The sequence below is a fragment of the Leptopilina boulardi genome, unplaced genomic scaffold, assembly GCF_019393585.1.
Source record: "Leptopilina boulardi isolate dan_hultmark-lab unplaced genomic scaffold, ZJU_Lbou_2.1 LbouV2_333, whole genome shotgun sequence".
Lineage (NCBI taxonomy): Eukaryota > Metazoa > Arthropoda > Insecta > Hymenoptera > Figitidae > Leptopilina > Leptopilina boulardi.
Window position 1 is genome coordinate 129899 of NW_026137900.1, and position 19300 is coordinate 149198.

General features: G+C 29.0%; 1 protein-coding gene and 1 long non-coding RNA gene across 2 annotated transcripts; one reads left to right on the forward strand and one right to left on the reverse strand.

Moving 5' to 3' along the window:
* The first annotated feature begins 8094 nt into the window (after nt 1-8094).
* LOC127285488 (uncharacterized) lies at nt 8095-15192 on the forward strand. Its single transcript, XR_007843609.1, has 2 exons — nt 8095-8408; nt 14880-15192. It is a non-coding gene; the product is annotated as an uncharacterized LOC127285488 (long non-coding RNA).
* LOC127285486 (forkhead box protein K1) lies at nt 9469-19277 on the reverse strand. Its single transcript, XM_051311533.1, has 5 exons — nt 18486-19277; nt 15564-16364; nt 14822-15072; nt 14467-14569; nt 9469-14255 (listed from the first exon to the last, which is right to left on the reverse strand). Exons 1-5 carry the CDS (start codon nt 18821-18823, stop codon nt 14081-14083), a joined length of 1668 nt encoding a protein of 555 aa, XP_051167490.1. The 5' UTR covers nt 18824-19277; the 3' UTR covers nt 9469-14080.
* Nucleotides 19278-19300: the final 23 nt, after the last annotated feature.

Consider the following 19300-nt stretch of genomic DNA (forward strand, 5'->3'; position numbering starts at 1 on the left):
CATAGTGTCCAGTAATTTTTCAAAAAAAAAAATTCAAGGTCCAAAATAATTTTTCTAAAGCTTCACTTTCGTTTTAAAAAGAAAATGATATAAGAGTTAAAAATTCGAAAAAAAGGGAAAATTCCATATTTATGTTATGAACGAATAACAAATAGCAATTTTATTTTATTGTATTAGCCTCTCAAAATTTAATGGATACTTTCTCACATTTTTATAAAACATTCGCGCCCGCGAGCAATTAGACGAAAATCGTCAAGAGTCTCGCTTTCTATCCCATTTCGCGGACGCTTCGTCATTATCGTCTTGGCAGATTCTGGAATTTTGAAAGGAATTTCAATTTTATGAGACGGAACGAAGCAGTCGGGGGGAAGGTGCTTTCATGCCCCGTGGGATGTTTTCCTTTCTAGATACAAGAGATGAGGATAAGAGAGAGAGAGAGAGAGAGAGAGAGAGATGAAAGGACAGACAGATAGATGCATTTTATGATGAGAGCAAAAAAAATGGCCTCTTTAATCCGTGCATATATTTTCTTTCTTTTTTTTTTTTTTTTGCTCATAAGTAGATGAGTGAAATATTTTTTAACTTTTCCTACAAAAATAAATATCTTATTTTTGAATAAATAAAATTTAAATACGATATATTAATATCAGAATCTTATCAACATGAAATAGGATTTAAACTGTAATCTCTGAACAGAATACTGTTTCATCTATAACAAAATTTAGTTCAGTAATGATTCTAGACCCTGGTTTTGAATTACATTCTGTTTCTATTGAATTTTCACTTCACCACTGAAGCAGTGGAATCGGATTACAATCGAGCTTCCGGAGTAGAAACTCGTGTAGAACATTCGTCTAACATAATCGAATAATTCAATTTTTTCACAAAATAATCTTAAGATTATTATCATCACATAATATAGAACTATATCTTTATTTTGAAAATCGAAAAAATAAATAAAACTAAATAAAAATTAAATAATGTTAAACGACAGCAATGAATTCAAAAATAAAATCAGTCGAGAGAAATGATTTCTAGTATATATACGAGAGATCTTACAAGATGAAAAGAAAGTGGACGGAAAAATGAAAGGAGGGAAAAAAAAAGAAAAAGTGTCGAGGAACATTATGCTGAAGCAGTAAGGCAATATCGGAGAACGACACGATTCGTGGGTTTTTGTTGCACGAGAATGAGTTGGTGTTAACTTATACGAAGAGCTTCCCAAGGATCTTAGAAACGAGAAAGTGCAGGACTTTCTTTTTTTTCGTGCAAAGAGAACTTTAGTGGATGATTCATATCTCATGACGCTACAGAAAACGAGACCATTTTTTAAAAAAAGAGAGAGAAAAGAGAGGAAAAAAACAAGAGGGTGCGTGCCCTTTACAGATAAGCGACGCTATTTTCACCAAAAAGAAAAAAAAAAAAAAAAAAAATAGAAAAAACCCTCGAAAATAAAAAAGTAAGCAACAAAATCCATCTGTTCATTCTCCAATTTCTCACATTTGTCAAACTTCACTTATATACTTTGTTTCAACAGAAAAAAAAAGTTCCGTTATCACTGGGATCTTTTCGAGGGAAGATACTCTCGACCCTTTGGAAACTATTGCTTGAGCGAGTTTCGCTGGCGTAGCTTCAAAAATAGCAAAGCAAGCACTTTAAATCTACATTAGTGACGCTATATACACAATCGTGCAAGGTCAGCTGAGGAATTTTTCCCTAAAATTAACAAGATCTTTTCACCACAATATAATTATAGATTAAAATCAATTTTATCATATTTCAAGATTATAATTTTCAATTGGGATTAAAATTTCAAGCACAATTGTTAAGAGCTCCTTCATTTTGCAGTAAATCAATATATATATATATATATACGAGTTTGTAATTAATGATTGATATAGGATTATATATATAGAAATGTACCTTTTCAATGAATCATCAAAACTAATAATTAATTAAATTGAATTTTAGTTCGATAAATATTCGTAAATTAAAATGTTTTAAATTTTCGGCAGTAATCGAAAAGAAATTTCTTACCTTGAATCCATAAAAGTTACAGGAAAAAATTGTTTCTTGAAATTGTAGACTTTATATTGATTTCAGGAGTAATGAAAATTGCTGCCCGACTTCTCAAATGGGTAAACGAGATGATGGTTCAAATTTGCCGTCTCAGGATCCTTCTGGTGCGCCATGGCTAAAATAGAAAATTTATTTAATATTTATCAATTTTTAAGAACATAAATTTAAAATAAAAATACTCCTAAAGAAGATTTAGAAAAAAAACGAATTCAACTAACAGCCTTTAAATTTAGAGGGAAATTCAATTGCATTCATGAAATTTACAATTCTGAAAATGTCGAATACCACAAGAATTCTATTGACGTGGATTAATCACGAAATAGGCAAAATAGTTTGGGTGAGCGAAGGAGAAATATTCAAGAATTAGCTGAAGGCACAGTTGTTCGACCCCGTGTCCTAATTTTCTCTCCGCGGTATTTATCGATCTTCCTTGGTCGAACAAAGTCACGAAAGCGTTCCCCTATCTCTCCTTTGTTCATTCAACTCCTTTTATATATGTATATATAGTCTCTCTCTCTCTCGGCTACTTGCTCTCTGTGACAGAAATCGGAACTTCAATAAAGAACAATTCTCCTATCTATTTGGAAAGAGAAGAAGGGAAATACGAAACAGTATAGAGGAGCAACAAAAAGGAGGTCTCGGGAATAAGAGAAGAGCATTCAAGAGAGAATACAAGGAAGTCATGGCGCCACAGTGGCTCAATTGTTAGGGAACTACTAGAGTCACTAGACTTCCTTGAGTTCCAACATTAATCGCAGTTTGTGCTCCTTTCAAACAGAAGAATCTCTCTCTCTCTCTCCTCACGGTACAAAATACTTTTCTATACAATATTTACGTCTTTGAGAAATAGACAAAAACAAATATTTCATTACCTTGTAAATTACATTCATTTTTTTAAGACAAAAAAAAACAGTTTTAGCTTCAGGGACTTTTACAGGACAGATCGTAATTTACGAAACAAATACGAGACGTTTTATGAGGCTTGTAATTCGAGTTTTCTATAATTTTAAACGGTAGAATAGTTTCTGTTTAAACTTAAAGTTTGCTATTTCTTCTGCTTTTAATAACAATAAATTCAACTTTGAAATTTACGTTCTTCTAGTATCTATCAAAAACAAAACAATATCCAATTTTGAAAAAAGGAAATTTACCTTCTCCTAGTATCCAAAAGCCAATTAATATCCAATTATGAATAAAATACTCAAATTCAAATAATATAAATAAAATTCAAGATGTAAAAATTAAACGAGAAAAAAATTTCAAATTCGATTTGTAGAGTTGTGTATGTTTTTTTTGTAAGATAGATTCTTTATCAGGTTGAGATTTTTAGATGGTGTTTTGAAGCAAACTGAGCATATATATGTACCGGGACAATGGAAAGCCGAGACCATCGAACGTCGAACCCTGCAGAACATTACGTCCGGTTTTATCGGAGTCCCAGCACGTACGTTCGAGCCATTACGGATTAAACGCCCGTAAGGATCCATACCAATGGTTGCTTGCACGCTGACGTTGCTCATGTTCGCTTACATCTCCCTCTCCAACCCCTTCCCCTCCAATCCCCCTTTCTATTTCGATCTCCCTTACTACTATTACTAGGGTATTATTACACACAAATACAATAGTACATTCACTGGTATATAGAATCGTGACTACTTACTGCTTACTACTATAGCAATATGCTTTGCGACGATCACCCTTCTGATAGTTGCAGTCACGATTTCCTTCCGGTTGAAGAGAGACGTAATTCTTCAAAGTATAACTATGTATGTAGTAGAAAATCATCCACAGTCAATCAATCCTCATTTTTTTTTTTGGCAAATTTCTTCCGTTTATCTAGAAAATAAATAAAAGTTTTAGAATTTATTTTTCTAAAACATTGATTACAATGCAAAATTTCATTTATGTTGATGCAATTTAGGAAAATGAAAAACAATTTGTTAAGCTAATATAAAAAATCCTGATCATTTTGTAGGTCAGATTCGAATTCTGCGTGAAAAAATCTACAAGAATCTATGAAATTTGTAAAAATAGAATTTTTTTTAACTAAAATAAAGTAGAGTAAATGTTAAATTGTTTGAAAGCCCGGGATAATTTTAGAATATAATTTGAGTTGTAACATTATCCTAAGCGAGGATTATTTATACTCAATTTGAAGTTAGTGAAGGTATATACTATTACTAATTATTAATTAATACCGCACAAACCTAATTCTGCACTCTATGTATTTATCAACTAGAATGCAATTTAACATTAGAATTTCGCCATAATATGTAACGTCACAAAGTCAAATTACTGATCAAATTGAAAATAAATTAATTTAAATAATTCTACATTACTATACAATATAATAAATTATTTTCCGTAATTTATTTTTTTTAAATAAATGCAATTTAATAAAATTGAAAATTCAAATTTACAAAAACATTTAATTTATTGTAAAAAAAATATAACTCCTTTTTTTTATAAACAAGAGAATGGGAATGTAAAAAATGTTTAAAATAAAATCTTTTTCAAGTTAGTGTAATAATATATGTATGATAAAGTCAACAAAGCTTTCGAATTATTTGCAACCACAATGCAATAATGGTAACCACCGAGCAACTGGCAATTACGTATTGGTATCGACTGACAGGATTTATTTGCGGCTAAAAGCTTCCAATGTCAGCTGGGGTCCCCATGGAACTTGGAAGCAGTAACCACACTCTAGTATCCAGAAGAGTTATGGGAGACACTGCTGGTCTCAGAAGATTTCAATTGTAACATTGAAATGCTTTTTCATCAATACAGAGATATTTTCTCAAAATAATATGCATGATTCGGCAAATTTAATAATTTTTTGAAAACATTAATTATTAATTATTATAAATTAAATAAAAGGGACAATATGAAACTAAAAAATTTTTTTTTCCTATTTCTTAATTTCGAATTCAATAATATTGTTCGATCACTCTTTATAATAAACGCGCGTTGGAAATCAATTTCTCTCGAGGTATTTCAACTCCGACACGAGAGAAGCGCTTAAAATTTAACGTTATCTGTGAAAATGTCACTTGATATCAACCTGTGCCAGCGGTTTGCGGTTTGCCAATCCGATTTTAATTGATACCAACCATAGTACTTTCGAGGAGTCATGAATCATTCTATTAGAATTGTGTTGCTGATTACAAAATGTTGTTCGCGATAGAAAACAAATTTTATCTACATTTTTTCTGTTATAAATTTACTAAAATAATTTTTTTTTTTACCTAATTCTGCAAATTTAATTATAAAAAATTAATTACCTTTTTCCCCCATTTGAATCATGGTGATCATTGAGCTGGTTGTCCAAATTTCAATTTGCATCAATTATGATAGATTCACAAAATGTTGTACCTGAAAAAAAATAATTTTTATTTTATGTCTAAAATGCCCTTGTTATCAAATTTTGTCAAATATTAAAAAAAATCTGTAAGCAATCACAAAATAGAATTTATAATTTGTATGTATGAAAATAATTTTTATATAGTAATAAAATTTTTATAGCACATAAATTCTATATAAATATATATATATATATATATATATATATATATGGAAAAAAAACAATTTATTATTTCAATTCTTAATATAATATCGTTGAACATAACATTTCTTTCGTTTTGTCGAGAAGAAACTTGCTTTGAGCTTTCGAGTAACTCGAATCCCTGAAGTACTGCGAAAGATTTCCCAGGTTGTTTGTCAAAAAAAAAGGAGAAAAATGAAAAAGCTTCTGTCGACAGGAACTTACTTCAATCTGTGATTATTGGGATTGTCTGATAAAAAAAAAAAGCCTCCGGCATATTGGGAATTTCTAACCCTTTAAATATAGATGAATAAAGAAATCAAATACTTCTTAATGTGTGCTTAATATTTATCTCCTTGCAGTAAAACAAACAAACAAAATTAAATTTCTATCAAAAACAACAAAATTCAAGCAAATTTTGAGAACTAAATCTTCATATGCAAAATCTGTGGGGATAATTTACTGATTTTAGCTTCATAAATCACACCTCTTGCTTTTCATGTCTCGACAAAGTACGAAATTACATTACACAATTATCTGGACTATGAAAGGGGTTTTAAGGGGGGGGGGGGGATGGTAGTGGTAGTTGGATTGTACTGTGAAGGCGCAGTTCTTGCTTTGAACGCGCGCTAAGACAATTCTAGACGCCAAGATACTCTGGGGGCTTCTTGTTGGTTGGACCACAGAATAGAGATGCTGGAATATAACCTTCTCACCACCTCTGGCGCCCTTTATTCCCAGACTTACTCGAGAAATGAGAACAAGAAATAAACAAGGGACACTGTAGCTTTCAAATTAAGAATAAATCTTAATTAAGTTAAAATATTATTGTTAACGTTTCAGAAACTTTTCGTTTTTTTAATCTAAATTTGAAACTATTAATTTTGCAATAAGAAAACATAAAAAATTTGTTTTTAAAGAAAATTTTGATTCACCACTGAATTCAATTACGATAATTAACTAAATATATGTTTCTTTTTTATAATTAAAGAACATTTTTCTTTTTTTACCATCTTAAAATTATCGAAATTTTTTACGAATAATCAATTTTTTGTAATAAAATATCAACTTCGATCAAAAATCACTATTTATATGAATTGTCGTTAGCATTTCACGTGTGAAACGATAAATTTCCCATTCAATTTACAGCTGTTGTCAAGCGTATGCGTGAATCTTTTTCTCATAAATATAAAAATATATAACTTCACCAAAGCGTGATGATTTACGAAGCGAAAAGATTTGATAAATTTCTTTAAGTACGCTTTGATATACATTTGCTCGTCGAACGCAATACGATACTATACGGAATTTATGCAATTCGTAACAATGCACATATAAATGAAAATAAAATTTCCTCGAAATACATAACCTCAAATATAATAAATAAATATATTTATAAAAATTTTTGATGTTCCGAACAATATTTTTTTGTAAGAAACAAGAATTAAATACATTAGAAACAAAATGTGACACTTAACCTTAAATTAGTTGACGATGATTGAAAGATGTAAATGGAGAAATTATGTTGAAAAATATATTAATTTATACATATAACCTGAACCAAAAATATTGTTAATTATTAAATTTATCTCACTTTTTTAATTGATTCGACATTACATTCCAATGAAATTATCAAAATTGTTTACGATTACGGTCTCAGAGGAAAAACTACCAGAAATACGGACAGCGCCACCTAATGCATTCGATCAGAAATAAGCGACATCAGTGTTGCCAACCTAGTAAAAATGAAATTTTTTCGCAACTAAAAAACAATACGATTCAAAGTGAAAAATAAAATTCCATTAAAGCAATTATCGTAAATTATATTATTTTTAATAAAAACCGATATTTCATCTATCAAAATAATTTTTTCACACCTTTTTCCAAATTGTAGAATTTTTTTTTTATATAGAAATAAGTAACATGCGAAACAGTAAATAAGACATTTATCATATTTTAAACATAAATTATTATAAAAAAAGTAGGAGGTGGGGGGAACCTAACCTCATATTCATGGAGAACGATTTACTTAAAATGCAGAAAAAACTTTATCGAAATATTAATTTATATAAGTAAAAAAGACCACGGAACTCAATTACAATTATAATGATATTAATAAATTGCAATATCCTTATAAATCTTGATTTACGATATGGTAATTACAAATAATTCATATTTCATACCTGTATCGTTAAATCACGTCAAATTTCATGGTATTTAAAAGGTCTTCTTTTTTCTTTTGTCCTTAAATTCTCTTCTTCTACTACAGAAAAATGGGAAAAATCAATTATGGATGAGTTAAAAATTATTAAAATTTTTTTGAAGCGACGCAGGTCCACCCTCCGAAACGTCCAAGATGGAACTGAGTGTGCGCTGTGGGGAGCTCAGTTTTTATACTTCGAGCTCTTAGCCTGCCGCGCGCTGATTGGCGGGGATACTTTTCATGGTAGCTAAACGCTGATTGGCCGGGTGCACTTGCTGCCAACGTCTATAAATATAGGTCATTTTTTTGGAAGCACTGCAGTGGGCAGTTAACTCTTCAAGATGCATCATCTGTGCAGCTCAAAAACAAATTTTTGTAGCCTTCATTCGTTGTTGGGACTGGACAATCACTTCCAATGTTGAGAGAAGCATAACCGCAAAAACATTTCAAGAAATAAAATACACAAAATTGACACGGACTCAAGTGGATGCATACAACCGGAAGTTCGACAGCGCCATCTGAACAATAATGCCAACACAACAAAGTAAAACTATTTTGGAGCCATTCATTCAAATACGAAAGGTATTTTTTAATTATTTTCACAAGTTTACAAAAAGATATCGAGATTTTTTTCAATAGAAATAATTAATCGTAACAAATTAACAAAAAATATTTAGTAAATTTAAATACATATAATCTTTAAGTTTAGGAAAATAATTTTTAAAGAGAAATAAATTAGAATTCATCGAATTCATATAGAAACGACAAAAAGTAACGCATAACCTTAAAATTTTTGAGAATATTATATTTAAGAAATAGATACTTTTTACCGAAAAATATATTAATTTATAAAAAAAAAAACGTAAATCACAAAATATTGTTAATTAAATAATGTATCTCACTTTAATTGACAAAGACGTTACGGTGTTAAATAATGTAACTTACCTTAATTGCCAAAGACGTTACAGTGTGATGTCAACCGGAAGTGCCTGTCATTGAGTTGAATATTGGTGCATTGTTCAACGAACCAATCGCACAAACTGAAATACTTGGCGCGATTCATATTTAACAAAAAAAACCGGGATTAACAATAAATATAATTTTTATAAAATAAAATATTATCTAATATATAATTTTAATTGAAAAAATCTTTCACAGTATCATTTTTTATTTTTAAAAGAAGTATAATGAGGAATGATATTTCTGTCTCAAAGGGATTTTCACACCCTTTCATTTATATCTCACTTCTTAAAAAAAAGCAAAATTCCGTGACTTCTTATGAGTTTTCAGTACTTACTGCCAGAAACTCAGAAGAACTTGAAAATGTGGAGAATTAAAAATTATACTCTTAAAATATCAATTTAAAAAATTTTAAAATTATATTTGCTATACAAAATAATTATTTTAAAAATATTTCTAAAATAAAAACAAAAATTGTTTTTAAATAACATTATTAAAAATGAATTATTAAATAACAATATATAATTAAAAATTATCAATAATTAATTTATTATGCATATCGTAATAAATATTTAATACTTATTAAATTTAGAAAAATTAATTTGCATTATTTAATTTACATAATAAAAATTAATTGAAACTTAAAATAAAAAAGAAGAAAGGAGAGAAAAAAATAACTCTCTTTATCCGGAATTTATATATTTTCTTCAGTGTTTCCGAAAGCCCAAAATGAATACTAGCTTCGTTATTTCGTCTCATAATCATTCTCTCATTCATTCAATCCTCATACACAATTTTTTTTTTTTTAAAAACAATTCTTTCAATTTTTCGAGTTTCCTTTAAATTTATTTCTCTCTCACTCTTTTTCTCTCATACATACATTTTCTCATTCGCTATCTCGCACATGCAATCATAATTTCGCGTTTTGTGGTCTCTTAATCGCATAAGATTTCTTGTGAGTCTATACCGCATTTTTTTTTTTTTTTTCTTTTTTTGCAATAGCAACAATAAAGCATCTCCAAATGAATAAAAATTTGCAAAAAGAAAACAATAAATATTTATGATTCTGTTTTTTTTTTTTTTTCTTTTCTTTTGCTTTCTTTTATCTATAATTATCAATTGTTCGTGATGTGTTTTTTATTTCTTTTTGTCTCGGCACTTGTCAAAGAAATATTTAACAAGATAATATTTATTTTCTTGTATAAACGAGTGATAATAATAATAATATGGTTGCTACACAAATATATATGTATAATATAGTCTTTTCGAAAAAAGTGTTGCTCTTTTGTTTGTTTATTTGTTAGTAATTCTATCGTGTAAACAATATATTCAATTATTGAACAATTTTTTTCTTACTCCGGACAATGCTTTTCTCGATATAGTTGAGAAAAAATTCGATATATCAAATATAATCATGTCAAAATTGAATGTTTTCTTTCTAATATTTTTTTCATTTTTTTATCATCTACCTATATATATAAGAATGTGTCGTATTTTTGTTTTGTTTTTTAAAGAAAGAGACATTATTACAAATTTTTTTGTTCATGAATACGACAGATTTCTGTAATCCCGTCCCAAGTTTCACTTTTTTTCTTTTTTTTTTATTTGTCACAGGCGAACAGATTTGTTATTGACGATCTTTTCATTTTGTCTTCATTTTCATTCTGTTTCTTCGTTTTTTTCTCAGCTCGATCACACACAACGTTAAAGAAAAAAAAAAAAACTTTTGTTTTGTACAAGCGTCGCTACGAAGTTTTAGGTGGTTTTTTTTTCCATTGTATGTTTAACAAAGTGCAATTCAATAAATACGTAGAATAGTATAATTAATGAAATGTTACAATTAGTCAAATAGTACATTCTTTCTGGTTTCTCTTTTTTTTTACGTAAATTTTCTTTTATTAAACTCTCGCGGCATTCACGCAACTTGTCGTTTCATCCACGTATAAAATATAAACAATCTTTTTTTTTTCCTCTTTCCATCAAAAACAAATACTGACGCTTTTATATAATTTTCTTTTTTTTTTTTTTTATTAATGGAGAAATAACATTTTTTCACAATTTGTAGAAAAAATATCATTTCTCGAATTTTTCTCTACCTTTCGTTTTTCTTTCGTTCTTTATTCTTTTGGCTTTCTTAATATATTTTTTCTTTCCTTCCTTCTTTTTTTTAATAATCTTTCTTTTACTTTAATTTTTTGTTCAGCTTTTTTCTGATTAGAAATGTTAAATAAAAAAAATAAGTAAACGACTTTTAAGGATTTTTTTTTTTTTTTGTAAAAATGGGTTGATCGACACCGATTGGCTTCGATTCTTAAAAAAAAAAAAAAAAAAACATAATCGGAGATCATTAATCAGCAGCCAATCCTTACACGCTACACAATTAACATAAATTATTAGACTTTAGATAATTATACAATTTGCGCTTAATCGTGCGCTCTTTCCATTCTTTTCATTTTTTTTATGCCGTCACAAAAATATAGATCGCTTAGCGCATTATAAATTTTTCTATAAAAAAAAACTCGATCAAGGCCTGTTTGCCTGCGAAAAAACATAATATTATAATAAACGATAACACGTCGCTCATATTTTAAATATCGCTTCCTGAGGTCTTCCCGTGATTCAGGAAGTGTGGGTTGGGGTGATTGAAGGGGGAGGGGGGCATTATAGGGGGAGAAGAGAAAAGGGTACGGAACTGGAAACTTCCGTTTTTTTCATCTCTCTCTTATTTTTTTTCCTCTACTCTCTTTTTCTCTCTCGGGACCTAAGAGGCGCACTTGGAGCTCTCTATTTTTTTTTTTAAACCTAATATTCATAATATATATTTTTTTAATATATAATATATTTATATATAATCATTGATACATACACAGACGAATGCGTATGTATATATATTTTTTTTATTTAGCTCTATATAGTACAATTAAGAAATATTTGAAAAAAAACAACATCGGGACCGGGGTTTCAGGACTTTGGTCAGAAGTTGAAATTTCGAACGAGAGATTAAATTTTTTAATTAAATCGTATCTCTTGGAGAAGGATTTAAAAATTAATTCTTTCTTTTTATCCTTTTAATCCATTTTTTTTTCTTTTCGTTTATTCTTTCATTTCCGGCCATGACAAACTCTCGTGTTTATGAATAATTTAAAAAAAAAAAATAATTATTTTCTGCCAAATAATAAGCATTTGTTTAAGAATAAATTTAATTAAAAACTTAATAAAATTAAAGCTTTTTTTTTGTATGATCTTCAAACATTTTTTTCTTCCCTAAGGTTTGGAGAGGGACAAAAAATCTTACAATATAATTAAAAAATTGGATCAATTGTGTAAAAATTGAATAGACAATAATTTAAATAAATATAGAAAAAAAAGATATTTTCTTTTATAAAACAAATAATAATATTTACTCGGCAGAAAAAATTACAAAATTTTTCATTCCCGTATATTTATATAAGTATATATATAGGTATGTCAATCACAATAAATTTTCCACATTTTTTTTTTTTTTTTTTTTTTTTTTTGACTATGTTGTCAAAAAAAAATAAAAAAATGTGTCAATTAAATTCGACAAATTTAGCGCGTAAGGAGAAACTAGAACACTGGGTGAGATACGTCGTAAAAGCAAATTATTTTCTTTTTTAAATTCCTACGTGTGTATGTGTGTGTGTCAGACTTACATATTTTTTTCTATAAGAACATAAATTGTTTAAGTCTAGGTGGATGTTTACCTAAACATATATAAACAGCGTTTTGGTGTTTTTTTTACGATTAAACATTATTACATTCGAAAATGTGATTCGCATCATTGTTAAAAGTCGACTCAGCGGTTTATTTTGTCTGAGAAATACAAAATATATCTTTTATTCTCTACGATTTTTTTTTAATTTTTATATTAATAGTGTTTTTTTTTTTTTTTTTTTTTTTTGTTAAAAAAAGAGAAAAATAAAATCTCTTAACTCACTACTAAAAACTATATATTTTTTTAAACTCTTTTCAAGAGAAATAAAAATAAATATAACGTTCTTTTCAAATCGTCATAAAGAGAAATAAATTTTTATTTTCATTTTGCTGAGTAGACAGGCACATTATGAAAGTATTTGGCAATAATACGGGAAATCTTATTCTCAATATAGTAATCGAATAAGAAATTACTTTTTTTATGGAAAATTTTCAAAAGAAAAAATTCTTTAACTAGAAATAGTTGTTTATCAAAAATTGTCAATTTTTTTTATTTTGAATCAGACATTTTTTTGTTGAGAAAAAGAATTGTTTCATTTAAAAAACAATTAGAGATGAAGAAAAATATGTATTTCTTAAATAAGAAAAATATCTTTTTCTTTAAAGAGGAGAGAAAAGTTTTTTTTTCTATTCAAAAACTTTTGTCTATTTTCAATTCAAAATGAAAATGTCCACTGACATTTTTTGAGAATCCCGAAATGCCAATAATATTGAAAAAGCATCTACGAATTGTACGTTAGTTAATCTAGATAAATTAGAACAAACTAACAGAAAAAAAAATTTGATGAATCGCTATGAAAAAAAAAAAACAAAAAAAAAATTCGCCATGCACATATTATAATTGCGTTCTCACTGTTGTTTGACAAGATTTAATTCAAGTCTCAAAATTAATATCTAATCACTAATAATCTAGGGATAAAAATTGTTTTCTTTTATCGACCAACTCAACGACAGAAAATTGACTTTGGGAGGGTAGGGGGTGAGAAGAGGGGGGGGGGATATGAGAGCTCGATGTAAAGTCTGTATATAACTTTGAGTGTTGAAAATATTTTTCAATAAACATTACAAGCACACGCAACCGGTTTCAGCAGTTATAATTTTTTTTATGTAACAACAACTTGATCGTTTTTGCAGAGAATAAATTGTGGGTTAAGGACTCTACGCAAATCTCAGATGTATTAGCCGCTCTTCTTCCAAAAAGAAAATGAAAGCCAATCTTATTTTTTTTTTTAAACCCGCATTTAATAGGAAAATATATTTTAAGAACTAAAAAAGTTTTATAAACTTTAAATTTCTACAAATATTTTTTTTTTTTTTTTAGAAAACTCAATTTCTTCAATTTAATTTCTTTTCTTTCAAAATGAAATAAGACATTTAAAGTAATTTTCTACGAAAAAAGAATTTTTTTTTTTGTATTTTTGACAACAAAAAAAAAATTAATTATATATATATATGTAATATATACACACTTGATTAAAGTGGAAGAAGAAATGGGCGAATCATCTAACGACACGTGAATTAATATAACAATATCCTACATAGAAAAGGTTCTAGATAATTCAATGATCATCTGAGTCGTGAACGCGTTGGCGTTTCGGCTGCGACTGTTGATGTTCAGGTGGTTCAGGACTTTCAACAATGGCAAGTGGAGCCGGTGAACCTGGCGAGCTGTCAGGTTCTTCATGAGCACGTTTAACCACCCCAACACCTGATTCAGGGCCAATAAAGCTCCCACTAAAAATAATAGTAAATTAATTAAATATGCACATAAATAATTAAATTTTTAAAATAGAAAAATATTTAAATTAATCATCTGTAAAATATATTTTCCCCGATCTGTGGCCATTCTGATAACTGTAAAAAATATTGCTAAAATAGAAATAAAATAGATAAAAACCATAATGTAAAAAAAAATTTTATAATTATTTAAAAACTAATTAAATACCTGTAATTATAAGTCGTTTGTACAATAACAGGCGCTGGACTATATTGTCCAGACGGAGACAAAGAATGTTCCTCCACTACGGTCCCAGGCACCAAATATTTATCTAAAAAAAATTTCCAATTAAATTCAGTTTACACATTTTATTTAAATGTATATAATTTGTGTTTTTTAATTTAATTTCTTTTATTCGCTTTGAATTTTTAAATTAAAATTATTAATAAAAGGTAAATATAATATCATTTACATTTTTTCTTTCTTAATTAAGGAAAATCGAAAATTTTGAATTTATAAATTATTTTCAATCTCAAAAAAATTTATTCTTACCATTTTCAAATATAAAAATATTAAATCTCACCTTCTCTTGCTGAATCGTTATTGACACCATTAGTAACAACTGTAATTTGTTGCATAAGACGACCCTTGTGAGGAGGTGGAGCATAAGGATGTCCCGGTGATCCTGGAGCTGATTGACTTGTGAGTTGTCCAGCTGGAGAAGGAACAGAGCTATCCGGATATGATTCTGGACCAGGTGAACCCTCTCTACTTAAACACTCTGGTGTCATCAAGCCACTGATTCCACCGTGAGATGGTGATGCTGGTGCACTCCTGTTTACACAAAAATTTACTTAGAAAACAAATACAATCAAACATGAAACGAAAATAAAAAAAAATCATTCTGTTCATTACTTTTTTTCTATATATACATAAATGTAACGATAAAAATAAGTCTAGAATAATTTTTATTTCTCAAAACCTCTATTTGAAACTGTGAATTAAAGTTGCGGGTGCTTCTAAAAATTTTCCTTAAACTTCTCCTATACACTTTTGATATTGTTCCTTGTACATTTTTTTTGCAATTCTGATCTTTGGAGGAAATATATTTCAATAATTAAACACATAAAAACTAATAATACAATTCTAAATTTGTAGAGAAAAAAAATTAAAAATAATATTGTAATTATTTATAATTACATACTGAAAGATAACTAATTAAATTGCTGGCAATTTATATGTTTCCATATTCATAATTTGAAAAAATAAAATCTATCGAATCTAAAAAAAATTACATTTGTTTCAATTAAAATAAAAAAACCGACCTCGAAGAAAGTCCAAATGGTGCTCTAAAGCAAGGAACACCACGTTGTCTCCTACGTCGAAATGCCTGTTCAATAAGTTTCGCCTCTGATTGTGGATCTATCCTCCAAAATGAACCCTTGCCAGGTTCCTCTTGACTTCTTGGTACTTTAATAAAATATCGATTCAATGATAGATTATGTCTAATTGAATTTTGCCAACCTTTATCGGCTGTTCGATAATATGGATAATTCTTGGTGATATATGAATAAATGCCAGACAATGTCAATTGTTTATCCTGTGCCGATGCAATTGCTTGAACAATAAGTTGGGCATAAGAATAAGGTGGTTTTGATTCATCTTTTGGTGGACTATAACGTGCTGACGTTCCATTAGCACCAGAATTATTTCCACCGCGATAACGTGATTCAGTTCCTGGTTCTGGACTCATCATTCGACTTGTACTTTGTCCACCGCCACCTCCACCACCTCCTCCATGTCCATCGTGTCTCTCGTTTGTTGAATTTTGTGGATCATTTGCAACAGCCGCTGCATATGCAGCGACCATTTGCAAGTCCGCCGATATATTTCGTCTCCCTTGGCCAGCGCGCGGACTCGCTGGACAGGAATTTGCCGCGCTAATTGTCCCCGTGGGTGATGGAAATGGGCTACTGTATCCGGTGTCAGGAATATTAATACGTAATGGTGGCAAAGGTGCTCTCTGCCTTGGCGGTGAAGGCACACGAACATTCCCTTGTTCCTGTTCATCAACTAACGATTGAAACACGAGCCTTATATTTGTACTCGGAAATCTGAATGTGCACCTGTAAAATAAAATATAATATTTTAACATTAAATTAAAAATTTTTTTCTCACATTTTTTTAATCGTTCATTGGGCAATTTAAATTGTATTTTTTTGATACGAAATTAATTTCTTTTTTTAAAAATAAATATTAGGTAGAAAAAAAAATGTAAAAACTAAGAATTATCAGTTTTTATCAAATTCGTAAAAATTGAAATTATCTCAATTCATTTATTATTATATTTTTCTTTATCATAAATAATTATTTTCATATGTATATAAACAGTGGTGTAAAAATAATTTTTTTTTTCCTCTTTTTCAAATTTTTATCACCTAAAAAATTAAATAAATGTTAATGAAAATTTTCTTGATAATAAATTATTATAAAAAATATGATAATGCTTGGAAAATGAATCATAAATGATTTCCTAATATGGCAACAATTGATCACAGAATACCTAATTCATACTCATGATAAGTAGCCTTGAAAGTTATAAGAATAACTGGAAATGAACAGCAAATTCATGGCTTTTAAGCTGTATACTGATCTGACAAGGATGGATCAATAATATTATAATCAAGGGTAGTGTTTATTTACAGTTAAGACTGATTTTAAAGAGACGTTGTATATTGTCAATTTTCGTTATTTATTATTATTATTTATTATTATTGTTTACTAAATTTACATGCATTTCTTTCTCTTTCAAAAGAAAGTAAATATAAATAAAGTTTAAATTGTAAATAATTTACTACTAAAACAATAATATAACAGTAATAATCAGAAAATTTTTTAATTTACACATTAAGTTATTTATAATATGTTTAAATACTAAATAATGAATCCAAATATTCCATAAGTTGGATAATTAAACATAATTAATCATAATAGATAACAATTAAATCAATGTATGAACAAGAGAATATTCATATCAACTATTATATTTAGTGACGATATTCTGACGTAAACGTTTTATTAGAATATGAATTTAAAAAAAAACCTTTTATTTAGAAAATTAAAAATAATAATTTACTCCTATGCGTATGATTAATTTTCAATTAAAAAATTATTAAAAAGAAAAGAGAAATAATAAATTATATAAAAATTGAAAGCTTTATACAATTAGAGCAAATACGTCACATTGTAATATTAACTGTTTACTATTACTATATATTGTTTTCATCATAACTGATGACGTATACATGCAATATTTCTATCGTTTTATAACAACAAAGTTTCAATCTCGTTATGTTTGTCTTTGTAAATTATTAAATTTATAATATATTCTTTTATTATTTAAAATAAAAATAGAATATAACAAATTGTTGAATTCATTAAAGGAATTAGTTAACATTTTTTCATTTAATTCTTTTATACTACAAAGCAAATTCAAAGTCTGAAAAATTTTTTTCTTGACTTTCCTAACCTCTAAATATGATTTATTGATTTATATATACAAGAACGTTAAGTTTAAATTAATATTTATTGCAATCTTTCTACTTTAGAATTGATATTATGAGATAGACAATTATAAAATACTTTGTTTATAATTACAAATTAAAATTTTTAAAAATTATAATAAAATTACATAAGTATTTAAACATTATTCGAAATTGGAACAAAAACGTGTTTACAAATATCAGTGAAATTGAGTTTACTTTTACAAACTATAAATATTCAAAACAAAGCCTTTTTTCGTGGCAAAAAAAATCAAATGAAAACAAATTATCGGAAAATATCGTGTACAAATAGAACAAGTATAAATCTATTTTTTTTTTTTTTTAATCATCTAAATGATGTTGATAAAGTCCAACAACCCGTTAACGTAATCTTAACGAATTCTTAGTCATTTTGTGCAATCTGACCATAACATTTTCGAGATAAATACCGGGTATCTCAGAAATAATCATCTCTTACCAGGCCATTACTAAACTTTGCTAACCTCTTCCTTCAAAACACAAACATGACTAAATCCAAATTGAAAGTAAGAAAAAAATCTTTCAAAACAAATCTTTTGTATTCTAAAAGTTAATTTAGACTTTGAATTTGCTTCAAGTGCTGAAAATTTATAAGGGAAGTAGGTCGACCATGAGGTGTTCAGGTGGCAAGGGGGGAATCAGGGGGGAAAGGTCGGGACGACTCACGTCTTTGGCAGTTGAAAAGCGGGTGCTCCTTTACGTTGGAAAACCCCATCGACGAAAACTCCGTTTTTGCCATTGCAGGTCATAAAGAAGTACGGATGATCAAAAAAAACTTCTAGGTGCCGCCTGGAGATGAAATTAGAATGGCCCACATTGACGTCGACTTGGCCTTTACTGCTATTTCTTCCGATGGTGATACGTCGCTGGCGTACCATATACTCAAATTCACGACCCTCGAGTCTTGCGATGGGTGTTCCCTTGGAAAAAGGACTCGCCGGCGCGGATTTGAGTGCCAAAAGCGCCCACGCGTCGCTTTCTTGCGTGCGAGAATACGTGGACATCGTGGTCGAGTGAAGAGACGAAATTTTCCGTACACAACACGGTTATGGCCGGCCCTAACAACACACCGCACCAAAGCAAACGACGACGAACGTGTATACTCGCCCGATCACTGTACTTTGCCGCTCCCCGCAACACGCACAAATATTTTCTATCCTCCTTGTTTACCCACAATCTGAAACGTGGGTGGCCACCACGTGACACAAGTACCGATTGTACGCGCGAGCAAGCACAGCTTTTTAAACCACCTCCAATAGGGGGACAAAATATGCGAGCAATCACCAAAAACACTTTAGATAAACACTACAAATTTTTCCGAAATTGGGCGTTAACGAAATTTTAAAGAATATCACAACAAAGAATATAAATCAACGGCAGTTGAGAACAACGGGGAGATTTTTTGATGTTACTAGGCGCACACATAGCGCTCGCGTCTTCTGCTGCTATTTGGCTACACACAGCAGGAAATGAGGTTATGA

Coding starts and splice junctions, on each gene's coding strand:
- LOC127285486 (XM_051311533.1), bottom strand. CDS start 18,823: ATGTCCACGTATTCTCGCACGCAAGAAAGCGACGCGTGGGCGCTTTTG. Junction 15,073..15,563: donor CCATTTGGACTTTCTTCGAG/GTCGGTTTTTTT, acceptor TTGTGTAAACAG/GAGTGCACCAGCATCACCAT. Junction 14,570..14,821: donor TAACGATTCAGCAAGAGAAG/GTGAGATTTAAT, acceptor AATTTTTTTTAG/ATAAATATTTGGTGCCTGGG.